The following is a 23,573-nucleotide window of genomic DNA, read 5'->3' on the forward strand; positions in this document are numbered from 1 at the left end:
TGTTGGTTGATGGGAATCTGCTGGTATGATGCTCCACGATTTCAATAATTCGATGCCTACTTCTAGGGATTTAATTGTGTAAAATCTGCCTTGGTATTTGACATTTAGTTTCGTAGGGAAGCCCCATTGATATCCGGTGTTATGATTCCGTAATGCTTTGGTTATGCTGATGAGCTTCTTACGGTTGGAGAGTGTGGCTTTGGATAGGTCTGTGAACAATTTAATGTTTGCCTGGGCCGGAGGAATGGAGATCGAATTTCTTGCTGCAATCATTTTTTCCTTCACGTGGTAAAATATACATCTCTGGGGACCGACGCAGGTAGAAATGACGGTTTGGGGATTCGATGGGCTCGATCTATAGCCAATTCCACGTCAGTGAGGGTGGGGGATGAGATTTTTCATATATTGTTGTATATATGGGACTATGGCATCTGTGGTGATGGATTCTGGGATCCCACGGAATTTAAATTTGTTTCACCTGGAGCGATCTTCTAAGTCTGCCAGTTTGAGATTGATTTGTTCGATGTCGGTCTCATGGTCTGTGTGTGCATCTATAAGGTCGTTATGTGTAGTACACATTTCCCCTAGTTTATTCTCGATATGGCGGATGCGTTTTTCTTGATTTTGGACCATATTTGAAATTTGGGATAGTGATGCCGTCAGGTCATTAGGTAGTGTTTGTCACAGAGAAAGGAGCATGTTCCTTCATGGAAATCTCCGTGATAGGTTGGTCAGAAGCAGGATAGGATTCGATTAAAGATGAAGCATTAGCAGATAGGATAGTAGTTGAAAGAGAAGGTTGTTGTCTGTCAGGGGGTGAACCTGTGTCCAGTCTGGGTCTGGATTTTGCCTGGCTGCTGGATGTGGGAGACGGGAGACGGGGGGAGGACTCGCCAAGATACCCTGGGTATAGCGATCCTTTCAGCCTGGGGTCCGGATGGTATGCTGCCTGGTGGTCTATGTTCTCCCCTTGCTGCTGTTGCTGGGCAGACAGGCCGTTCTGCAGGGGGCCGGCACCATCTTGGCTGCAGGGGCCGAGTGCCGGGAAGAAGCTAGTCATCTTTCCAGGATGACCCGGCGTTTTCCTCCTGCGGGTCATAGCCCTTTCGGATGGCGAGGGCTTAATGGCTCTAATGAGCTAATTGATTTTCACTGGGGCCATAGTGTGCTGATGTCACGCTGGCGGGTGGACGGAGCTCTCTTCAGTAAGCGTCCATTCCCGGAGCCGGCCGCACATGCGCCCCCAGATTCAGGCTTCTAAAAGGGCTTTATTTCCTCATTACACTTCCTGACTACCTATCACAGTTTTGGAGGCCCTGAAATGCCAGGATAGCTCCAAACCCCCCCAAATGACCACTTTTTGGAAAGTAGACACCCCAAGGAATTTGATAAGAAGCATGGTAAGTATTTTGCAGATCTTATTTGTTGCCACAAGTTTTTGAAACTTGAAGAAAAAAAACAAAAACATATTTTTTCTTTTCGTTTTTTATATTTCAAAACCTTGTGGAAAAAAATTAAGATCTGCAAAATACTCGCCATGCCTCTTTTTAAATTCCTTGGGGTGTCTACTTTCCAAAAAGGGGTAATTTGGGGGGGGGGGTTGGTGCTATCCTGGCATTTCAGGGCCTTTGAAACTGATAGGTAGTGAGGGAGTGAAATGAGGAAGTTACGCACCTTCAGGCTTTCAAAGTGGTCATTGGATTTCAGGCACCTGTATGTGGCTAGGCTCCCAAAAAGTCTCATACATGTGGTAACCTCATACTCGGTAGAAGTAGCATACTGTATTTTGGGGAGTAATTCCACATATACCCATTGCATGTGTGAGCAACAAATCATTTAAGTGACAATTTTGTGTAAAAAAAAACAAACTTTTTTTGGCTGTCATTTTCCAAAAACTTGTGGTAAAAAAAATAAATTCTTCTATTGATTCAATATGCCTCTCAGCAAATAGTTTGGGGTGTCTACTTTCCAAAAAAAGGTTGTTTTGGGGAGTGGAGACATTTTATGCCCAGCATTAGAAGTTTATGCCACACATCACTCACTCTTCTAACCACCTGAAGATCGAGCCCTGACACTTTTTGTTCAAATGAAAATAATCAGTATTTTTTGCTAGGAAATTAATTTAAACCCCGAACATTATATATATTTTTTTAAGGCAAACACCCTAGTGAATAAAATAATGGGTGCTGCAATTTTTTATGTTACATAGTATTCGCGCAGCGATTTTTCAAACACAATTTTAAAAAATAAAATATACTTTTTTTTACTTTTATTGCACAAAAACACAAAATACTGGCCAATTATTTGGTAAAATATAAAATATGATGGTATGCCGAGTAAATAGATACCAAACATGACATGCTTTAAAACTGCGCATGCTCTCTGCAATGGTGACAGACTGCATACATTTTTAATATCCATAGGCAACATTTTAAAAGCCTTTACATGCTACCATTTTAAATTTACAGAGGAGGTCTAGTGTTAGAATTACTGTCCTTGATCCGACGTTCGTGGCGATACCTCACATGCATGGTGCAACTGCTGTTTCCATACTGGCACAGGGTCAACGCTCACGAACGCAGATGCGCGTGTGCGCGGGGGGGTGGGGGTGCGAAGGTACTTTTTTTAGTTATTTTGATTTTTTTTAACTCATTTTAACACTGTCCTATTCATTTTTTTTTTTAAATCACTTTTAATGTTATCACAGGAAATGCAAATATCCCCTATAACTTTAATGGGCATTTTCTTTTTTGAGAAATCTGGGTTCCATCAGACTCTAGATATCTCCTCTGCCCTTATATTATCTAATCAAACCAAGATCAGTGTGATCAGATGCTTCCACAATTTACAAATGGCGCTGTTTATATCCTGTGAAACTGAAGTGATGAAATGCTCGTAGCTTCCCATTTCTTGGACTATAGAGATGATTGGCACCATTCTGGTCTCCAATCAGCTCTATGATCAGCTGCCAGAAACACCAGCTGCATTCTCAGGTTGGCCCGATGGCACGGGACTGCCCAGGAAGGCCGTGGTAAGCAGTGAGGGAGGGGGGTATCGTCTCCCACTACTTGTAAAAGCAATCCTACAGCTAATTAGCCACTAAGATTGATTTTACATGAAAGCTGATCGCCGGCTGAAAAAACAACAATACCAGGATGATGCCTGCAGCTGTAGGAATCAACCTGGTATAACCAAAGTCCAGTGATGTACCAGTACGTCGCTGGTTCTTGTTGGGTATACAGTAATACCTCGGATTACAAATTTAATTAGTTCTGCAGGACATTTCGTATAGCAAAGAATTTGTTAACTGAAACACTGTTTCCCATAGGAATGCATTGAAAACCAATTAATCCGTTCCGAAGCACAGAAAAACAGTAAATGCTAAAACAAGATGTCACTTCCTGACATCATTGCTTACTATGTGTGAAATCTGTGAATGATCACAGCAGTCACATATTATTTCAGGTACTTATATAGTCACAACATCCTTGTACCATGTGCCAAGCTGTGGCCAATCACAGCTCTCACAGTATTTCTCAATGGCTGCAAGATAGCAGCCAGAGGAGAAATTATTGCTTTTCCAGCCTTTATGGGTGTAAAAGCAAAAAAAAAAAAAAAAATGTTCATCACCCCCCACAAGTAGTACAGTGTCACTATGGTCCATCCTAAATTAATGTTCAACTCCTGACCTGTCTGCACCATTGAATTCTAGTTCACCCTCCCCCATCAATCCTAGTTTCAAAACTCATCCAGCCTTCACATAAGGCTTAACCACTGTATATAAAAAAATGCACTCACATTTGGATCACTTTGGTTCATTGTCGATGTTCATGGAGGGGAAATAGAAGGAGAAGCTGAAAGGTGGTGGGTACTGCTGTACCACTGAGCCATGACAGCAAATCTTAAATCCCCTGCATGATGAGCTGTCAAGCATGATAGGAATGATGGTGCACTCCAGCTCCTTCAGAGAGTTCCAGGCCAGAAAATACTGATTGCATTTTTTCTATAAGTAATCGCTTTTACCCATTTTATTTAAATTCTTTTTTTTTTTTTAATGACATTTGAGTAGTGTCACCCCCCCCCCCCCATTTTATTTAGGACTTTGGATTATGTTGCGTATACACCTTCTGCAGGTGGGAAAGTGCAGCAAATCCCCTCAGATATGGATTGAAAGGATCCTCTTTAAAGATGTGAGGAGACAACCTCACAACTTAAAGACTTGCTATATGCACATAACAAAACCAAGAGAATTCAACAAAGTACACCTAATAGCTGTGTAGATTAATTGTGCTTTTTACTACAAGCTGTGTCTTTCATTTTCTTGCAAAATTAATATTTTGTTCTGTAATTTTTGTAGGAAAGCTTTAAAAAATAAACAAACATACTATGTGCAATGCAAATTGATATATAGTACTTTAGCAAACAGGAAAAGGTTCAAGGAAAAGTAAAACCTCATCTTCTACACCTCTCATACCCATGGACCAAATGGTTTGTTTACCATTTAAGCTATTTTACTTGGATACAAAAGTAATACAAAAAATAGTTTTTTTCATGGGAAGACAAGATTTGCTGCCACAGCAGCCTGTTTATTTTTGCACCTTTGGTATGTTCTTCTGTGCCTCCTCTGGTTTAATGCTGTTTAGTACATGTTTAGCTAGACCAGGGGTAGGCAACCTGTGGCTCTCCAGCTGTTGCAGGACTACAAGTTCCATCATGCCTCTGCAAGTCATAGCTGTAACTGTCAGGAAATGTAGTTCCACAAAAGCTGGAGAGCCACAGGTTGCCTACCCCTGAGCTAGACACACCCTGCCTCACCCTAGAGTACAGTTAGTTTTACTTTCTACTGCATAGTCAGGGCTTAGGCAAGTCATTATTTTCTTACACTTCAAAAGACTGGAAAACATTTTTTACTGCACTTATTTTTATACAAATTACGTTGGATTCAACTTGTGAGTCTTCCTTATAAGTTACACCACTGCCTGTGAATTCTGCCAAGTCAGCAGATGGCTATAATGTCCTTACTGACTGGGTCTAGAAGGTATGGTATTCTATATATTGGCATTTGAATCAGAACACAAGACATTCTCCTGGTTATACTGTCTTTAAAAAATATTTAGTTTTTTTCTGAAATTTAAAGTAAAAAAAAAAAATATAAGAAACAATTCTAGATTGATCAGTATTGATTTACAAAATTAAAACACAAAATTGTTGTTCACCAGTTAGCTTTTTTACAATCACACTAAAATCAAACTAAAGTTATTTGAAAATAAATTAAAAAAAACATTTTTTTATTGTATATGTATAAAAAATAAATCACATCAACAGAATTTTTTTTTTTTAAACCCAAAACATTAACTAGTGGTTAACAATGGTTAAATAGGACCATAAAGAAAAAAAACAAACAAACAATTTATTTTAACTTTAAGGATTAGTCAGAATACATTGTAACAAAAATATTACAGCATGTTTATCAATTTAGCTGGTAAAAACTATTCACTAGCATCCTTTACACAAGAGTTTCTGTCCCAGACTGAGACCTGACCAGCAAACTGAAATGCATTTGCATAGCTACATATATTGTACATATAACTGGTAGTACTGTACTGGCCAGCAATTCTGCCCTCCTCCCAACACCACCACCCCCATTCCCTGCAGCTACCAATGTTTCATCATACAGTATGCACAGTTTACATTATTCAGATTTCTTACCCAATTTCTTTAAAATGTGTGTGCTGTTTATTTATTTTTTTACTTACTTTGTTAAATGTAAATGGAACCTCTTTTTTCTCTCCAGCCATTAGTGAAGAAATTTGAAATGTTGTTGTACCCAAAGTTTCATCCATCACATAATTAGCATCCATTAGCGTTATCTACAAGAAAGGAGCACTTATTTATATAGATATATAAAAACAATTGCACACATAACTGAAGTGTCACCCTTAGCAACCAATTCAACTTCAATTGTAATTTTAAAAAATTAAAACATTTTACAGGCTTCTCTATATTTAGGGTCCATTCACACCTGGGTGTTTTGAATCGCGGGCAGAATTGCAGCAGTCCTGCCCATGATTTCGACAAAATCACACAATCCGAATCAGATGCCAAGCGCTTTAATGGCACTTAAAAATGCAGTTCTGTGATAAATCGTGCTGCAAATCGCAGCAAACTGCATCAAAGCGTGAAGCTTGTTGCCCAAAAAGGACCATGAGCAGAGTGCTTTGAAATCATGCACAGAAACACAGCGATTTAAAATGCCCAGATGTGAGCAGAGCCTTACTGAAAGTCACATGCAGTCTGAAATGTTTGCACAAAAACAAACTCATGAAATTTTAAGTAGTCAATTTTGTAGAGTACAATTGCCTTCACAATAAAGACAATTTAAGGACAGTGTAAAGTAAAATTAAGTTCTGTAACGCAACAAACCAGCCATCAAACATCTTGCTGAAAATTGTAAATAAAAACTACTTGGTGATATATTACCCAATCCTTATACAATATGAATGTGCAAAAGGGATAGGCCATTTATGGAGTAAGATTGCCCAAACCCTTGTCATCCATTATTGCATCAATTACTGATAGTACAGGGTGGAAGTGTCAAATTAAACCTTCCATCTTCAGCTGTCACTGTGCCTCCCACAGAGAGAAGTACTGTACGATGACAGCGTAAGCCGGCAAACTGCAGCTTTCAAAGTGCAACACAGTCTGTTAAAAAAAAAAATTTGATTAAAAAGATTGTGTAAAATAATAAAGATATGGTTTCTATGTTTTTATCCATTTGTCAGCATATAAGAAGGAACACAAGCAAAATATTTGTTAAAAAGGTGTACAATTTGAAAGTCCGTTATGTAAAAAAAAAAAAATATATAATAAGTTGAAATGATTTAGAAAGCGCAGTCATAAATCATTAATGATTTCTGGTCTATAAACCTCATTCAGTATACTACAGAAAACCACACAAGTATCCCTCAGATTAGTTGCTGCAGATTACGTTAATTATTAATAAAATAATTCTATTAAATATTGGCCATACATAGGCATATGCTCATTCAGGTTCCAAACATTTGTCACCAGTAGCCACTGCAATCTTCTCCTCAAAGCATAGCTAATCCCCCCCCCCCCCAAAAAAAAAAAAAAAAAAAAAAAAAAAAAGCTATTTGCCTTATTTTACCTGGTAGTTCTGCTAATAACACACTTCCTGTCTTAATGTGACAGTGCTCACTTAGGCTACGTTCACACTAGCATTGTGTGCAGGCGGCAGAGAGGCGTTTGGGAAGCGTTTTTACAGCTTCCCAAATGCATCGGACAATTCTGCACAGTACAGCACATGGTGCTGTTCTAATGGGAGCGATAGCATCGCGGCAAGACAGACGCCTCTGGTCGAGTCAGGAGGCGTTGAAGCCTACTATTCTAGTCTATGGTGCCGTTCCGCAAATGCCTGGCTGGCATTTGCAGTGCAGTTGCGAGGCGTTTGCGGAGTGGTAACACCATTCAAACTTCATTGTAGGCGTTTGTGGGACGTTTTTAACACTCGGCAAACGCCTAGCAACCCTCGCTAAACCACACATGCGGCGTTTGCGGAGCGTTAAAAAATGCTCCGCAAACACCGGACCAACGCTTGCCAAACGCTATAGGGGCATTTGGCAAGCGTTGGTAAAACTGTCAAGTGTGAACGAGCCCTTAATGTATTGTATCTACAGTATGAAGTAGCAGCATTGTCACCCTTGGCTGCTCTCCTGGTTTGGACTACAAACACATCTTCTTACAGTGTCTCTAATACACAGGGAAGTTGTTTTGTAACTCACAGAAAAAGCTGAGAACATTATTCAACCCACAGTGGGTTTCGAGGACCCTCAAGTTCTGAAAAGACCAACAGGTAGGTTTCTGTTTTTGCAGAAAATGTACTTAAAAATAAAGCTTTTTATTCTTGGGATTGGATAATACTTTAAAGTGATTCTGAAAGCTTTTTTAAAAGAAATAATAACAAACATGTCTATTCTTACCTGCTGTGTGCAGTGGTTTTGCACAGAGCAGCCTGGCTCCTCCTCTTCTCAGGTCCTCCACTAGCGCTCCTGGGCCCTCCCTCTTGTCAGGTGCCCCCACAGCATGCAGCTTGTTATGGGGGCACCCGCTGCTTTGTGTGTCAATTCACAGATGGAGCTGTGGCTTGGCCCCACCCACTCTTCTCACTGGCTCACTGGCTGTGATTGACAGCAGTGGGACCCAATGGCTCCCACTTCTGTCTCAGCCAATGAGAAGAGGGAGTCCTGGGATAGCCGAGACTCCAGTGCACATCGCTGGATTGAGAGGGAGCTTGGGTGAGTATTAGGGTGGGCTGGGGAGCTGCTGCACAGAGAAGGTTACCTTCATAGAATGCATGAGGGTAAAAAAACCTAGAGCCTTTAGAATCACTAAGTTGGAAAGACAAAATGGACCCCATTCATTTGAGTACTCACTGGGAGGCAGGAGAGAGAAGGGAGGGGGGAGACTTCTCTGAGGCACAAGACTGTGGGTGGGGGGGGCGGGGGAGACACAGGAGGAGAGGGTAGAAGGAAGAGGAGCAGAACCAAACACTCTCTCCTCTCCATGTGGGGGTGAAAAGTGCTGGCTCTGGGCTGTGGGAGAGAGACCGTCTCAGCTCGCAGCCCTGCAGCCTTTGGGGAGCCATAGTCCGGTCCCCCCCACAGTAGCATCAGAGCCAACTTGCCCCCCGGCCCAGTACATCCCCGGTCAGTTATGAAGCGACAAAGTCAGTGATCACTGACTGTCCTTTCAGACAAGGAAGGGGCTGGTAAATTACACATTTACCAGCCCCTTCCCGCTCTTCATCCTGACAGATCCCTCAAAGCAGCCAGTGGATTAGGGGAGGAGGGAACCTAGCAGTGCTGTGGGGGATAAGGGGTTCAGCCACCAGGGGAGTACACAGGAGTTCGGCAGAAGCATGAGATGGTAGGGAGGCATAGGGGCAGCATATAGAGGAAACGATCCATCCATTTCTCTCCTGCCACCAAGTAATGCCTGCAGGAGGGAGAGGAGGAGAAGCATTAAGGTAAAAGAGGAACCAATCTGTCTATTTTTCTATGTGCCACCCCTCCTATCCAGGGCAGACCTGGCCCACCTGGCAAATACCCTGTGTGCCCTATGGCCAGTCCAGGCCTGGTGATACAGCACTGGGACCATTTGGAACATAAAATCTCCATGTGATAAGCAAAGCATCTGACTATACATATTCATTTTGGCAATTTTTAATTTCAGTGCAATGTTCCAAATTTTGGCATAAAGATCTCAGTGCAAAATAGTATCAATAATTGTACATTTTCGCAGCATAAAGATACAAATTGAACTGACCAGGTACAGAGTCCAAACTATTACTGTTAGGATTCTCAGTACTGAAAGACAATATAACTCAGTGGCTGAACTTACCTGTTAGACCAGTGAATTGCTGAGGGGGGTGGGGGGTGGGGTGTAAGAAAAATAGAAGGAGGAGGGGTTGGATCTAGGGAGGAAAAAGAGTAGATAAATGGACTTCCGTCAAGCCGGGCTTAAAGACTGAGCAAGTCCAGAAGGAAGAAAATGTGTATTTTGCATCATGTCAGCCAACCTTGCCTTTGCTTAGGAGCTTGTGTAGTATAGTCTTCATGATCCTGGATTTAGTTTCAGCAATGGAGAGATTAGAAGTTTCCATGCACTGAGGACCATAAATTTAAATTATACTCTAATCACTTGATACCCAGCACCTTTAACCTATACAAGTCCAGGACATTTTCCAGGCTTTGGAAATGTAATAGATTGTCTTACAATTGCCGCCTTGTTTTACAGCAAGTCAACTCTAGCAAATACTGATAATTTTTGGGGATGGATATACTTTTGTTTGATACCATATTTTACATGGTATACTTTATTCTTTTTTAGCTATGAAAGCAAAAACTGGTGAAAATTTGAAAAATAAAAAGATTTTCTGTAGATTTTTGATCACATTAAAATATGTAAAAGGTGGGCACAATGTTTTTTTTCTGAAATACATTTAATTTTTCTAAAATCAAACATTACAAAATGTGCTGTTTTTTCCAAGTTACGGGTAAAATATATGAATTAAAACAAAAAAATGGTACATGCATTACCGGTATATATTATTTACAATTCTTTTTTCTCACACTATGACATTACAACAAAATCCCCATCTTTGAAAATTTATTGAAATCCCCAAAAGTTGCACCATTTCGAACAGAAAAACAGTCTGAAGAGTCAGACTGAATGTTTTGAACATTTATAAATTACTGTATTAGTTTATATTACAGGTTACTTTAGCCAGTTAAGCTCCCTGTGCAAAATCATGTATATAAAAACATGATCCGCGCTCCTCTGCCGACCCAGTGGTGCTGTGATTCGGTTTTTTTGGCCTCAACATGGGCATTACTAGAAAAAAAAAAAAATGAATTGCAGTTGTATTGGTCCACAGACCCGATTCATCATATGCCTGTGTTCTCTTCTACCATTGTCAGGCATAGATATGAGAATATAATGCAATTTATGCATTTCAGTGACAATATGTAGAATTTTCTGAGACACACAATACTTCTTTAGTGTCTATAGGCGATTTTGAATGAATAAAGAGCCGTTAAAATAAAATCACACTTTATTTTTTATTTCATCACACAATGGCTTAAAAATAACAATGTAAAGCGTATCATGAACAATTCAGAAATATAAAAGCAGAAGTTTAAAGATGTGTCACCCTTATTCTCATGGCCGATTGTCTCATGCGCTCTTCCGGCAAGACTCTGAAGAAGCAGCTCCACATGGAAGTGGATGTTAGTGACTATTGCTTGTCTTGCAGCATGCACCTGTTCCAGCTTCTCAGAATATGCTTGTGCGTGTCTGTATGAACAGACGTGTGTGTGAGTGTGTGTGACTTAGCATGCCTTTTTATGATGCATGTATGCGTCATAATTAGTGATCTTAGAACCTTGTATGGCAAACAATACTGCTTAGCAGAGCAATTTCATTGAAGGGAGGGGATGTTACATATATGGTCTTGATCGGGGGGGCATAGTCACAGATGGGGTGCTGCTTTTGTGTGAGTGCTGTTTTTGATGGAGTGCTAAGACGCAGTTGAGCACAGCAGTCTAATCATGCCTTCCCTGCTTTTCACAGGTAAATGCTGCTATCTGCTCTCCACTCTAAACTACAACAATGCATAGACTCCTGATATCTCTGGCAGGATAACAAGCAGCAGGAAGATGCAACAAGAAACTCTACTGCATGCTGGACAGACTGCAAGCAAACATCCTGGGAAACATCTCTTACAAGTCTGAGTCCCACTCTGTGTACCTTTTAATATGTCCTCTCCACTCCTCCTTTTCATATTACTATCCTGTGTTTCCAAAATCTCACTTCTATACCCCTCTGCTCCACCCCAAAACTTGTACATCTCACCCTCACTGCTACCATCTCCCCAATACTGCTCTCATCACCTCCTGCTGACCCAAACACCAGGACTAGAAGGCATGTACACTCTTATACATCCAGGTCCCATGTTACTTTCCTCACCCTTCTCCCAACCTCTGGAGATATCTCCCCAAAAGCTGGTCCTCCAGTATCTCACCCCCACACCAGGCATCCTCTTTCTTCCAGGAATAGCCGCAATCCCCTCAATTTAATATCAGTCCCCGTACTCCCAAAAACCACCCTCCCTTTTTCATGTGCGCTATGGAATGCCTGCTCTGTCTGTAATAAGCTCACCTCTGTCCTCGACCTTTTTGTCTCCCGCTCCCTTAACCTACTAGCCATTACAGAAACCTGGCTTCAAGCAGCAGATTCTGCTTCTCCCACAGCACTTTCCTATGGAGTCCTCCTCTGGACCCACTCACCCAGACCCAGTGGTCGGAAAGGTGGTGGAGCTGGTTTGCGTCTATCCCCACTGAGCACCTTTCAAAGTCCTCCCTAACCCTCCCTCTCTATCCTTCTCTTCTTTCGAAACTCACTGCATCCGGCTGTTTTCTCCCTTTTCTCTGAGGATTGCAGTGATCTATCGGCCTCCTGGACCAGTGTCCTGCTTTCTTGATGCTTTCTCTGCCTGGCTACCCTACTTTCTCTCCTCTGAACTACCCACCATCATTCTCAGAGATTTTAAACATCCCTATTATTGTCAACAACCTGGCTACATCCCAACTCTTCAACCTAACTTCATCTTTTACATTAGCACAATGTATACAGTCCTCCACTCACTCTGATGGGAATACATTAGACCTCGTTTTCTCCCATCTTTGCACTCCCCTTTCCTCTCTCTGATCACAATCTCATTACCTTCACAGTGTCCTCGTCTTCAAACACCTATCCCTCCAAGCAGCACACAATTACCCGCAGAAACCTTCACAACTTGAACCCTGCTCCTTTCCACTCTGCAACTGACCGCCTCTATGACAGAATCTCTCCCCTGTCCTGCCCTGACCTGGCCACTGCTCTCTACAACAGTTCACTTTCATCCACATTAGACTCACTTGCTCCTCCAACAACACGAAGCATCAGGCCCCGACCATTACAACTTTGGCAGACTGACGACACCAGAAATCTTAAACGACATAGTCATGCACTGGAGCGATTGTGGCGTAAAACCAAATCTCAACAAGCATTCACCCTATATAAATCTGCTTTCTTAACATACAATTCCTCCCTTCATGCTGCCAAACTAGCCTACTTTGTTACTCTTATTAACACCTTGTCATCCAGTCCTTGTCATCTCTTCTCTACTTTTAACGCTCTACTTTCTCCACCTCCACCCAGTACCTCACTCACTGCCCACGAGATTGCAAATCATTTCAAAAACAAGGATTGACGCAGTTCATAGGGGCATCGCCACTGCAGACATCCATCCCACTTAGCATACCTTATACTAAACCTCCCTCAAGACTTTCCTCTTTTAACCTGGCTATTACCGAAGAGGTCACTAAGGTTTTCTCAGAAGCCCGTCTCACTACCTGCCCCCTGGATCCTGTCCCCTCACAACTACTATGATCACCCTCTTCTTCCATCCTATGCTCCCTCACTCACATCTTCAATCTTTCCCTCTCTACTGGTGCCTTCCCCTCCCCTCTAAAGCATGCGCACATCACTCCCATACTTAAAAAGCCCTCCCTGGACCCCACCAACCTGAACAACTTAAGACCAGTGGCGGACTGACCATTCGAGCACTCTGGCACTGTCTGAGGGCCCGGGGTCAGTAGGGGGCCCCATAAAATGCCCCTGGTACCTTTTATAGGCTTTTTTGGGTGTGTTTTAACTGTGGGTAAGGACACAGGGGCCCCATGATCCCCAATTGCCCGGGGGCCCCCATGAGTTGTCAACCTGCCCCTGCTTAAGACCCTTCTCCCTGCTGCCATTTACCTCTAAACTCCTAGGACGCTTAGTCTACATTCGCCTGAGCTCCCACCTCACCGACAACAACCTTCTTGACCCTTTACAGTCTGGCTTTCGCTCACTCCACTCCACTCCACTGAAGCTGCCCTACTAAAACTCACTAATGATCTACTAACTGCTAAAACCAAAAGGCCACTACTTCATACTCTTACTACTTGACCTCCCTGCGGCTTTTGATACGGTTGACCATTCCCTTCTCCTCAAAAAACTCCTCTCTTGGCCTCAGAGACTTTGCTCCCTCCTGGTTCTCCTCCCTATTGCAGCACTCCTTCAGCGTTACCTATAATGCTGCCTCCTCCTCTTCACTCCCTCCTTCTGTAGGGGTCCCTCAAGGTTCTGTCCTTGGACCCCTTCTCTTCTCCATCTACACCTCCTCCCTTGATCACTTGATAAACTCCCATGGCTTTAAGTACCATCTCTATGTTGATGACACACAAATCTTTCTACCCCTCACCTCACCCCTTCAGTCTCCTCTCGCATTACTAACCTACTAAGCGACATATCGGTATGGATGTCACTCCACTTCCTCAAACTCAATCTTTCCAAAATTGATCTCTTAGTATTCCCCCCAGCCCATGCCCCCTTCCCTGACTTTTCCATCAAGATCAATAACACAATCATCAGTCCCTCCCCTCATGCCAGGGTACTAGGTGTAATCTTAGACTCCCATCTGTCCTTTCAGCCCCAAATCCAATCACTGTCCAACTCTTGTAGACTTCACCTCCGCAACATCTCCAAGATATGCCCGTTCCTAACCTTGGAAACCACTAAGCAACTTATTCACTCCCTTATTATATCTCGCCTTGACTATTGTAACTCCCTCCTCATTGGCCTACCTAATCGCAGGATATCCCCTCTTCAGTCTATCATGAATGCTGCTGCCAGACTCATCCACCTTACTAACCATTCTGTATCTGCCACCCCTCTCTGCTAATCCTTCCACTGGCTTCCCATTGCCCAATGGATAAAATTCAAAACATTAACAATGACGTATAAAGCCATTTATAACTCTGCCCCAAATTACATCAACGATCTTGTCTCTATCACCCAAACCGTACTCTCCGCTCCTCGCAAGACCTCCTGCTCTCTAGCTCCCTTGTCTCCTCCTCTCATGCTCGTCTCCAGGACTTCTCCAGAGCTTCCCCCATCCTCTAGAACTCTCTACCCCAATTTATCAGACTATCACCTACTCTGCTCATTTTTAGGCGATCCCTGAAAACCTCTCTTTTCATGGAAGCCGATCCTGCCCTCAGCTAATAATGGAATCTTCTACTCTTCCAACCAGTCCATCCCCCAGAGTTACTACCTTTTGTACCACTAGCCCCTCCCTCTTAGATTGTAAGCTCCAAGGAGCAGGGCCCTCCTATCCCTCTTGTATTAAACTGTATTGTTACTGTATTGTCTCCCGTTATATTGTAAAGCACTGAGAAAACTGTTGACACTATATAAATCCTGTATCATAATAATAATAATAATATGTAGTGGCCATAATAAGCTGGTGATGTTACATCAGCTTGCTCATTTGACCAGTCTCTGATTAAATAATATAAATTAAGAATGTATCTTTACAACATTTCAATAATGTTGTATAACCAGAAATCTACGTTTTTAACAATATTACCAACTTATAAACCAAACTAAATACACACAGATACTATTAGAATATGTTATGTAATACTTATACTATTTTGGTTACTCCATGACATTCTATACTAGAGTCTTCTAACTAGCTATACCTATTATAGAATACTCAGCTCTCAGCTGGTTAGCTAGCTCAGCTTATAACTGAAGAAATTAACACTATCACTGGTTTAAGGCGACCATTCACACATTTTAATATTAATTATGATTAATCATAAAAAACAAATATTTTGCAAGCTTGCCATCAATATAAGTGCGGAATTATGAATTTGATATAATATTTATCACAATACACTGTTGTCCTCGGGGTGACCCTGATTATGACCGGCTCCACAAAATTTGGCCTGTCGTAAATCACCTTAACCAGAAATTTTCAAATTTGTATACACCCCAGCAAAACATCTGCATTGAAGAGTCCCTCAATTTTTCTAGCTGCCTTGCATTCAAACAGTTTTTCCCCAGCAAGCGTGCCCAGACTACATGGGGAGCACTGGCAAGATAGTTTGGGACTTGGAGTCACCCTTTTTCCATATGGGATGCCACTTATATGTAGACAATTTATATACGAGTGTGCCACTATTTAGCCATTTGTACAATATTGACGCATGTGGCACCATGCAACATTTTTAAATTTGTCTTTTTTTTTTGTTTATAGTGCAAAAAATAAAAATCCAGCAGTGATCAAAAGAAAAAAAAAAAAAAAGTTCCATTTGTGTGAAAAAAGGACACATTTTGATTGGGTACAGCATTGCATGAATTCGCAATTAGTTGAAATAGAACACCAAATAGCAAAAAATGGCCTCGTATGGAAGGGTGTAAATCTTCTGGAGGGCAAGTAAAGAAATAATGAAAATGCATTAAAAATTGTTATTTCTGTTTTTTATTCAGGCTCTGGTGTATATAAATTTGCTATACAATTATTTATACTACTACAACACATAAGAATGTCATAATCACTTGGTGGGAACATGGCAGGGCCCAGAAATAAGTGAATGCATTCTTGCTGGCAATGACTGAAACCTGTCATATCCAGTTTTTGCGTACATTTACAGTGGCTTAGGAGTGGCAGAACCTCAAACGACCCCAAAATAGTGCAAATTTAAAGATAGGTTTCACAGTGAGTCATGCAGTGGGTATTGCATGGCAAAAACTGTATCCAACAATACATCCAGCTATCTTTCCCATGCACAAAGATAGCATATAAGTATCTCTTAGTCCAGGGGTGCTAAATTCAATTTCATCCTGGGCTGCATCACTATTAGATTGCCTTCAAAAGGGTCGGTTGTATCTGTAAGACTATGTATTCAGAGTTAAGGAGTACTGCTTCGTACAGAGTGCAGGGCTTTAGGAGTGCACTACATACAGAGTGCAGAGTTCAGGAGTATGTGTTGTGCAGAGTTCAGAAGTGTGCTGTGTACAGAGTGCAAGGCTTAGGGTTGTGCTATGCACAGAGTGCAGGGTTCAGCTCTCTTTCAAGTGCTGTCCACATCTCTTTTCCACATCTCCTCCTCAGCTTTGACCTTTGCACCACTCTGCCACTTTCCGGCTAAAAAAGCCCTGGGTGTGAGGGCCACATTGAATGTCTGATAAAGCATGAGCAAATTAATGCTGAAACTCCTGCGCTGGACGATGAGCTCCACAATGTCAGTAACCCCACATGGAGTACTTTTTGGGAATGCAAGCCTTGCTATCCTCAACGGACCAGGGAAATCCAAAGAAGCTGTGTGCAAAGAAACAGAGGGCACAAGGGCATAGTGCATTACCTTCTAAATCTGAGGAAGAGGTTCTGCTCCAAAACGAGTCAGCAATTTGGAGGCCAGTCCCCCAACAGCCACTATCTAGGGAGATTGGACCATGCTGTCTTTTTTGTGATGTGTCTTTGATTTTATTCTTTTGTGAGTATACTACTTTTTATTCAATAACTCTCATTTTTAGAAGGTGATACACTATTTGCGCCCTCTGTTTCTTTGCACACCACATTGAATGGCCTGGTGAGCCGTATTTGGCCCCCAGGCCTTGTGTTTGACACATGTGCCTTAGTCACTTGATGGGAACACAGCAGGGCATTCTAGCTGTCAATGACTGAAATGACATATTATTATACTGTATTTATATAGCGCCAAAAGTTTGCTCAGCGCTGTACATTATAGTGGGAGACAGTACAGTAACAATACAATGCAATACACGAGGGGTTTGAGGGCCCTGCTCCTTGGAGCTTACAATCTAGGAGGGAGGGGAGAGTGGTACAGGAGGAAATAGCTGTGGGAGATGGAGTGGTGGGAAGAGCGGAGGAGATCAGCAATTAGGTGAGGGCTGGGTAGGCTTCTCTGAAGAGATGGGTTTTCAGGGTGCGCCTAAAGGCGAGGAGGGTAGGTGACAGTCTGATGGATTGGGGTAGCGAGTTCCAGAGGATGGGGGAAGCCCTGGAGAAGTCCTGGAGACAGGCATGGGAGGAGGAGACCAGGGAACTGGAGAGTAGGAGGTCTTGTGAGGAGCGGAGAGTGCGTTTTGGGTTTTGGGTGGTAGATGGATAGCAGGTCGGTGATGTAGTTTGGGGCAGTGTTATGAACAGCTTTGTACGTCAATGTTAATATTTTTAATTTTAATGCGTTGGGCAATCGGAAGCCAGTGGAGGGATTGGCAGAGGGGGGAGGCGGATACAGAGCTGTTGAGGTGGATGAGTCTGGCCGCAGAATTCAGGATAGACTGAAGCAGGGATAGCCTGTGTTGGGGTAGGCCGGCAAGGAGGAAGTTGCAGTAGTCAAGTTGTGACATAAGGGAGTGGATGAGTTGCTTTGTGGTTTCTGGAGTTAGGAATGGGCGTATTTTGGAGATGTTGCGGAGGTGAAGTCTGCATGAATTTGTTAGCAATTGGATCTGGGGCTGGAAAGACAGATTGGAGTCTAGAATGACACCTAGTAGTCTGGCTTGCAGGGTGGGGCTGATGGTGGCGTTGTTGGTCGTGATGGAGAGGTTGGGGGGGGGGCGTGGGCTGGGGGGAAAACTAGGAGCTCGGTTTTAGCAAGGTTTAGTTTGAGGAAGTGGAGTGACATCCAGTCTGATATGTCGTTCAGAAGGCTAGTGATTTGGTGGAGACTGAAGGGGTGAGGCGAGGGGTGGAGAGATAGATTTGAGTGTCATCGGCATAGAGATGGTAGTTGAAGCCGTGGGAGTGTATCAGTTGACCAAGGGAAGAGGTGTAGATGGAGAAGAGAAGTGGCCCGAGGACAGAACCTTGGGGGACCCCAACAGAGAGGGGGAGTGAGGGGGAGGTGGCAGCGTTATAGGTAACACTGAAGGAGCGTTGTGATAGACAGGAAAAGAGCCAGGAGAGAGCGGAGTCTGAGGCAAAAAGAGTAGTTTTTTTGAGGAGGAGGGGGTGGTCGACAGTGTCGAAAGCTGCAGAGAGGTCGAGGAGCAGTAGCACTGAGTAGTGGCCTTTGGCTTTGGTGGTTAGCAGGTTGTTGGCGAGTTTGAGTAGGGCGGTTTCGGTGGAGTGTAGGGGACGGAAGCCAGATTGTAGGGGATCAAGGAGGTTGTTGTTGGTGAGGTGGGAGCTTAGGCAATTATACGCTAAGCGCTCAAGGAGTTTGGATGCAAATGGCAGCAGGGAGATGGGTCTAAGGTTGTTTATGTCGGTGGGATCCAGGGAGGGTTTTTTAAGTATGGGAGTGATGTGCGCATGCTTCAGAGGGGAGGGGAATGTGCCAGTAGACAGGGAGAGATTGAAGATGTGAGTGAGGAAGCGTAGGATGGAGGAGGAGGGTGATCGTAGGAGTTGTGTGGGGACAGGGTCAAGGGGGCAAGTGGTAGGGCGAGCTTTAGAGAAGACCTTAGTGACCTCGTCAGTGGTAGCAGGGTCGAAGGAGTGGAGTGTTGAGGGGGGTTTTGTGTGAGGGATGCTAGGTGGGGCGGAAGCCTGAGCAGTGGTGATGTCCCTACGAATTGCATTGATCTTGCTTTGGAAGTGGTTAGCAATCTCGTGGACTGTGAGTGAGGTACTGGGTGGAAGAGGGGGCGGAGAGAGCAGAAAGTTGAAGATGGAGAAGAGCTGGCAAGGGTTGGAGGAGAGGGTATTGATGAGGGTTACAAAGTAGGCTTGCTTGGCAGTGTGGAGGGAGGAAGTGTAGGTGAGGAAGGTGGATTTATATCGGGAGAACGCTTGTTGGGATCTGGTTTTGCGCTCCTAGATTGTAAGCTCGAAAGAGCAGGGCCCTCAATCCCCTCATGTTTTGCATTGTATTGGTATTGTTCTGTCACATGTTCTGTCCCCCTCTGTAATGTACAGCGCTGATCGAACTATTGGCGCTTTATAAATACTGTATAATAATAATAATAATAATAGTCGCTCTAGTGCGCGACTGCGCCATTTGAGGTTTTTTGTATGGTCATTCTGCCAGGGTTGAAGCGGTTGGGGTCTAATGTTTCATGTGGTTAGGGGTGCTAAGGAGTCAAGAGAGTCTGACAGCGAGTTGTTATAGACTGTAGTGGCCAGGTCAGGGCAGGACAGGGGAAGGATACGGTAGTAAAGTTGGTCAGCTGCAGAGTGGAAGGGAGCAGGGTTCAGTTTGCGGAGGTTTTGGTTGGTGATGGTTTGACGTTTGGAGGGGTAGGTGTATGAGGACGAGGAGACGGAAAAGGTAATGAGGTTGTAGTCAGAGATAGGAAAAGGGGTGTTTGCGAGGTTGTGGGGGGTGCAGAGATGGGGGAAAACAAGGTCCCGTCGGAGTGGGTGGACGACTGTATGCACTGTGCGAGTGCAAAGCAAGAGGTTAGGTGGAGAAGTTGGGATGTGGCGGGGCTATTGATGTTGGTAGGGATGTTGACGTCTCCAAGGAGGAGGGTGGGCAGTTCGGAGGAGAGAAAGAAGAGTAACCAGGCGGAGAAGTCATCGAGAAAGTGGGATACGGGTCCAGGGGGCCGATAGATGATTGCGATCCTCAGGGGGATTGGAGAGAATAGTCGGATGCAGTGGGCCTCAAAAAAGGAGAAGGATAGAGAGGGAGGGTTAGGGAGGACTTGGAGGGTGCTCGGCGGTGACAGGAGCGTACCAACCCCACCACCTTTCCGGCCGCTGGGTCTGGATGATTGGGTCCAGATGAGACCTCCATAGGAGAGTGCTGCAGGGGAGGTAGAATCGGTGGTTTGGATCCAGGATTCGGTGATCGCCAGGAGGTTGAGGGAGCGGGAGACAAAGAGGTCGTGGATGGCGGTAAGTTTGTTGCAAACCGAACGGGCGTTCAGGAGTGCACACGAAAACGGAGGGGTGGTTTTGGGGAGCAGGGGGACCGGTGTTAGGTTCAGGGGGTTGTGGCAGTTCGTGGAAGTAGGTGGGTGCCTTGTGGGTGAGTGAGGTGGAGGAGGACCAGGAATCGCGGAGTTCTCCCTTGCGGTTAGGAGAAGTGTAAGAAAGGTGGCATGGTACAAGAGCGTGTGGTTCTGCCATTGGTGGCGTTCGGGTCAGTGGGAGAGTGGAGTAAAACGAGGAGGTGGCGAGAGCCATGGAGGGGAGATGGAAGCAGTGAGGGAGCTATGTATAGTTGTTTGGGAGGAACAGGGGGATAGAGGGGAGATTTTGGGGACGGAGGAGAAGAGTATGAGGAGGAGTACAGGTGGCATTTTGGGGAGGTAAGCAAAGTGACAGACAAGTGAGGTGAAAAGTCTCTCGGGGCGCTTGGTTATAGATGGTCGGCGTGCGGTGACGTATCTCGTAGTTGAGCCTTTCCGTGGTAGGAGTTCTCGTGGTTGGGATCAGGATGGGTATTGAACTTCAGTTCGGCCAGTTGTCATCGGGTGGGCTTCGGGTCAGGGCGGGGTTGCGCCGGAGTAGGCGATGGTAGGACCCGCCAGGTCGAGATCAACCGTTGGGCTTGAGGAGATGCGGGGCGGACGTCAGATGGGCTGCGGGTCAGGGCTGGGTTGTGTGGGGGTAGGCGATGGTGGGCCTCACCAAGTTGAGATCGTCCATTGGGCTTGAAGAGATGCTGGGTGAGCGTCAGCAGTGAAGGTGTTTCCGGGGGTCATCGGATGGGCTATGGGTCAGGGCAGGGTTGTGCTGGGTAGGTGATGGTAGGCCTCACCAGGTCGAGATCGTTCGTTGGGCTCAGTAGGTCCGGGCAGGGTTGTGACATGGAGGGTGATGGTAGGCCTCACCAGGCATTTAGAGTGGATCAGCAGTGGCAGGACCCCACATGGTGATGTTTCAGTACCGCAAATTATATCCTTTAGGTTTTGTAGTGTACCCCAAAATATTAGGTCTCACTAACACGAGTAGAGCACTACAGGGTACACCCATGTGAGGGCAGGTGTTCCATGCAATTCAAGTCATGTCAGTTGAGATGCAACAGCTGCATGTACACAGCCACTGCTCTTGCGTTGACATGCAGGTGCATGGACCTAAATGGATACTGTCTGTGGGCATATTCCTGCACCCTCATAAACATGCATATTGTGTATGGGAATATGCCTGCATACTACATACATGTTTACATATACGTTTTTACATATTAGGAATTAATGGTACGCAAACACGCATTGTGCATTTTGCCACAATTTTAGAATTATCTGGAATAGAGGGCAGAATTGAGCAATTCTGCTCGCAATTCCTTAGTTGGTGCTTATGGTTGTTCCAGACAACATCAAATATTTAGCTTTATATCACTAAGTATATAAGCAGGGACAGCTACTGGAAGAACCTTAAAATGACTGCCTTTGGGAGAAAGATAATTTTGATTGCAGCAATTCTACCCAACCAGGAAAAGTAAAAATGTATCCAAGGTAGCTAATAGAGACTAAGGTTTACGCAACAATAGACAGTAATTAGTTGCATAGAGGTTGGCAATGGAGTCAGTAAAAGGAGATACCTAAGTTGGGAAGAAGATTGGGAAACCATGAAAAATTTTAAAAACAAAACAAAACAAAAAAAAAAACAAAAACAATGGCAAAGAAGGTCTATGGTGGATCTGGACTCTGTGCCTTGAAATATTAGCACATTTGAAAGCAATGCCAATACATTTGAAATTATGGCAATAATATAGGTAGTGTGTATGATGAATATCAATGAATAAACTGAGTTTACTGGGTGTGCCAGATATGGGGATACCAGTAATGTTTATATAATTTCTGATTCAGAGGGCTAGATTCTCTTTGAAAGGAGCAAAATGTAGATGGGAGAGTGCTTGACTGTGGGGAGGTATATACGGAGGAGATCCAAGTACAAACATGTGGGCCTGGGCCCCATTTGGACAGCAGGTATATGAGATACGGCTAAGAGATTGAATGCTTTCAAAAGTCAAGGTACAGTAGAAAGAGTATACAGTATTTATGGTTTTGGCCTAATGAATAAGATGTTGGATGCACCAAACATTATCTTCATAAATAGCCAACCTGATCTTTTCATACCCAGGTCCCAATAACAAAATTAGATCGCAAAGCTAGAATATTGGCTAACAATTTGACTATCAAATTGAGGAGGTAGCAGACTGGGGTTTAAGAACCATAAAAATAAAGGCTGAAAGCGTGTCTGTTCTGAATCTTTTACCTTTTGCCAGTAACACATTTTCTGTCCCAGAGTGAAAGCTATTATAATACAGTGCTTTACAAAATGAAGGTAGACATTACAATTACAATACAATTTGGTACAAGAGGAAACAGAGGGCCCTGCTCATTAGAGCTTACAATCTAAGAGGAAGGGCTGTGTTAGGGATCCGGGTATGACCAGAAATGTGTGGACTGACACAGGGAAACGCAGACTTCAGGTATAGTGTGAATAAGACAATTTATTAAGACTAAACAAAACAGACGCAGTGCAAGACTAAACAACAACACAGTGCAAACAAACCAACCCAAACCTCCAACAGATAACAATAGAAACAATACTAAGCGTAGTCGGGCAGGCCGGGTCGGTAGCAAACGGGCAGGCAGGGCACTAGGAGCAGGCGGAAGAGTAGTCAGGAATAGCCAAGGTCAGGACAGGCGGATTTCATGCAGAGTCAGGGATCTAAGCAGAATCTGGATCAGGCAGAAAGCAGACAGGATGCAGGTACAGGGGCCCATGGAAAACATACACCAAGGCCCTGATCACAGGCCTGGCCATTCCTTAAATACACCTGTTGTAATCAGCTTTAGGTGATGGTTCATTGCAGGAGCGAGCCTCTGGTTGCTGAGAGCACCCGCTGGCCAGCCCTGGTACTGCAGCCCACAAGGCAGGTGACTCCCACCACCACTGGCAAGTCCATTCCTGACAGGCTGAGTGATACAAAAAGGTAATAGCTGTGGTGGATGAGATGGAGGAAGTATAAAGCAGTTTACTAGTTAGAAGCAGGATAGGCTTCTGAAAGAGAAGGGTTTTCAGGGATCGTCTAAAGGTGGATAGATTAAGAGAAAGTCGGACAGATTGGTGTAGGGAGTTACATAGGATGGGAGAAGCTTGGGAGAAGTCCTGAAGGCGAGCATGGGAGAAGGCGACACAGGAACTAGAGAGCAGAAGGTCTTGGGAGGATCAAAGAGAGCAGTTTTGT

The 23,573-nt window shown here is 44.0% G+C and overlaps 1 protein-coding gene across 2 annotated transcripts in view; it reads right to left on the reverse strand.

Moving 5' to 3' along the window:
- Nucleotides 1-23,573, reverse strand: part of PLA2G4A (phospholipase A2 group IVA) — a 237,517-nt gene that overhangs the window by 129,706 nt on the left and 84,238 nt on the right. Inside the window, exon 6 of one of the 2 annotated variants that reach the window (XM_089692650.1) lies at nucleotides 5,757-5,870. In XM_089692650.1, the coding sequence (XP_089548776.1) occupies nucleotides 5,757-5,870 (114 nt within the window). Of the gene's footprint in view, nucleotides 1-5,756; nucleotides 5,871-23,573 lie in introns of those variants that run through there. The other variant, XM_089692651.1, reaches the window with a different exon arrangement.

Source organism: Staurois parvus, unplaced genomic scaffold (assembly GCF_062004578.1).
Source record: "Staurois parvus isolate SC_StPar_1 unplaced genomic scaffold, SC_StPar_1.0 ptg000597l, whole genome shotgun sequence".
NCBI classification, from domain to species: Eukaryota; Metazoa; Chordata; class Amphibia; order Anura; family Ranidae; genus Staurois; species Staurois parvus.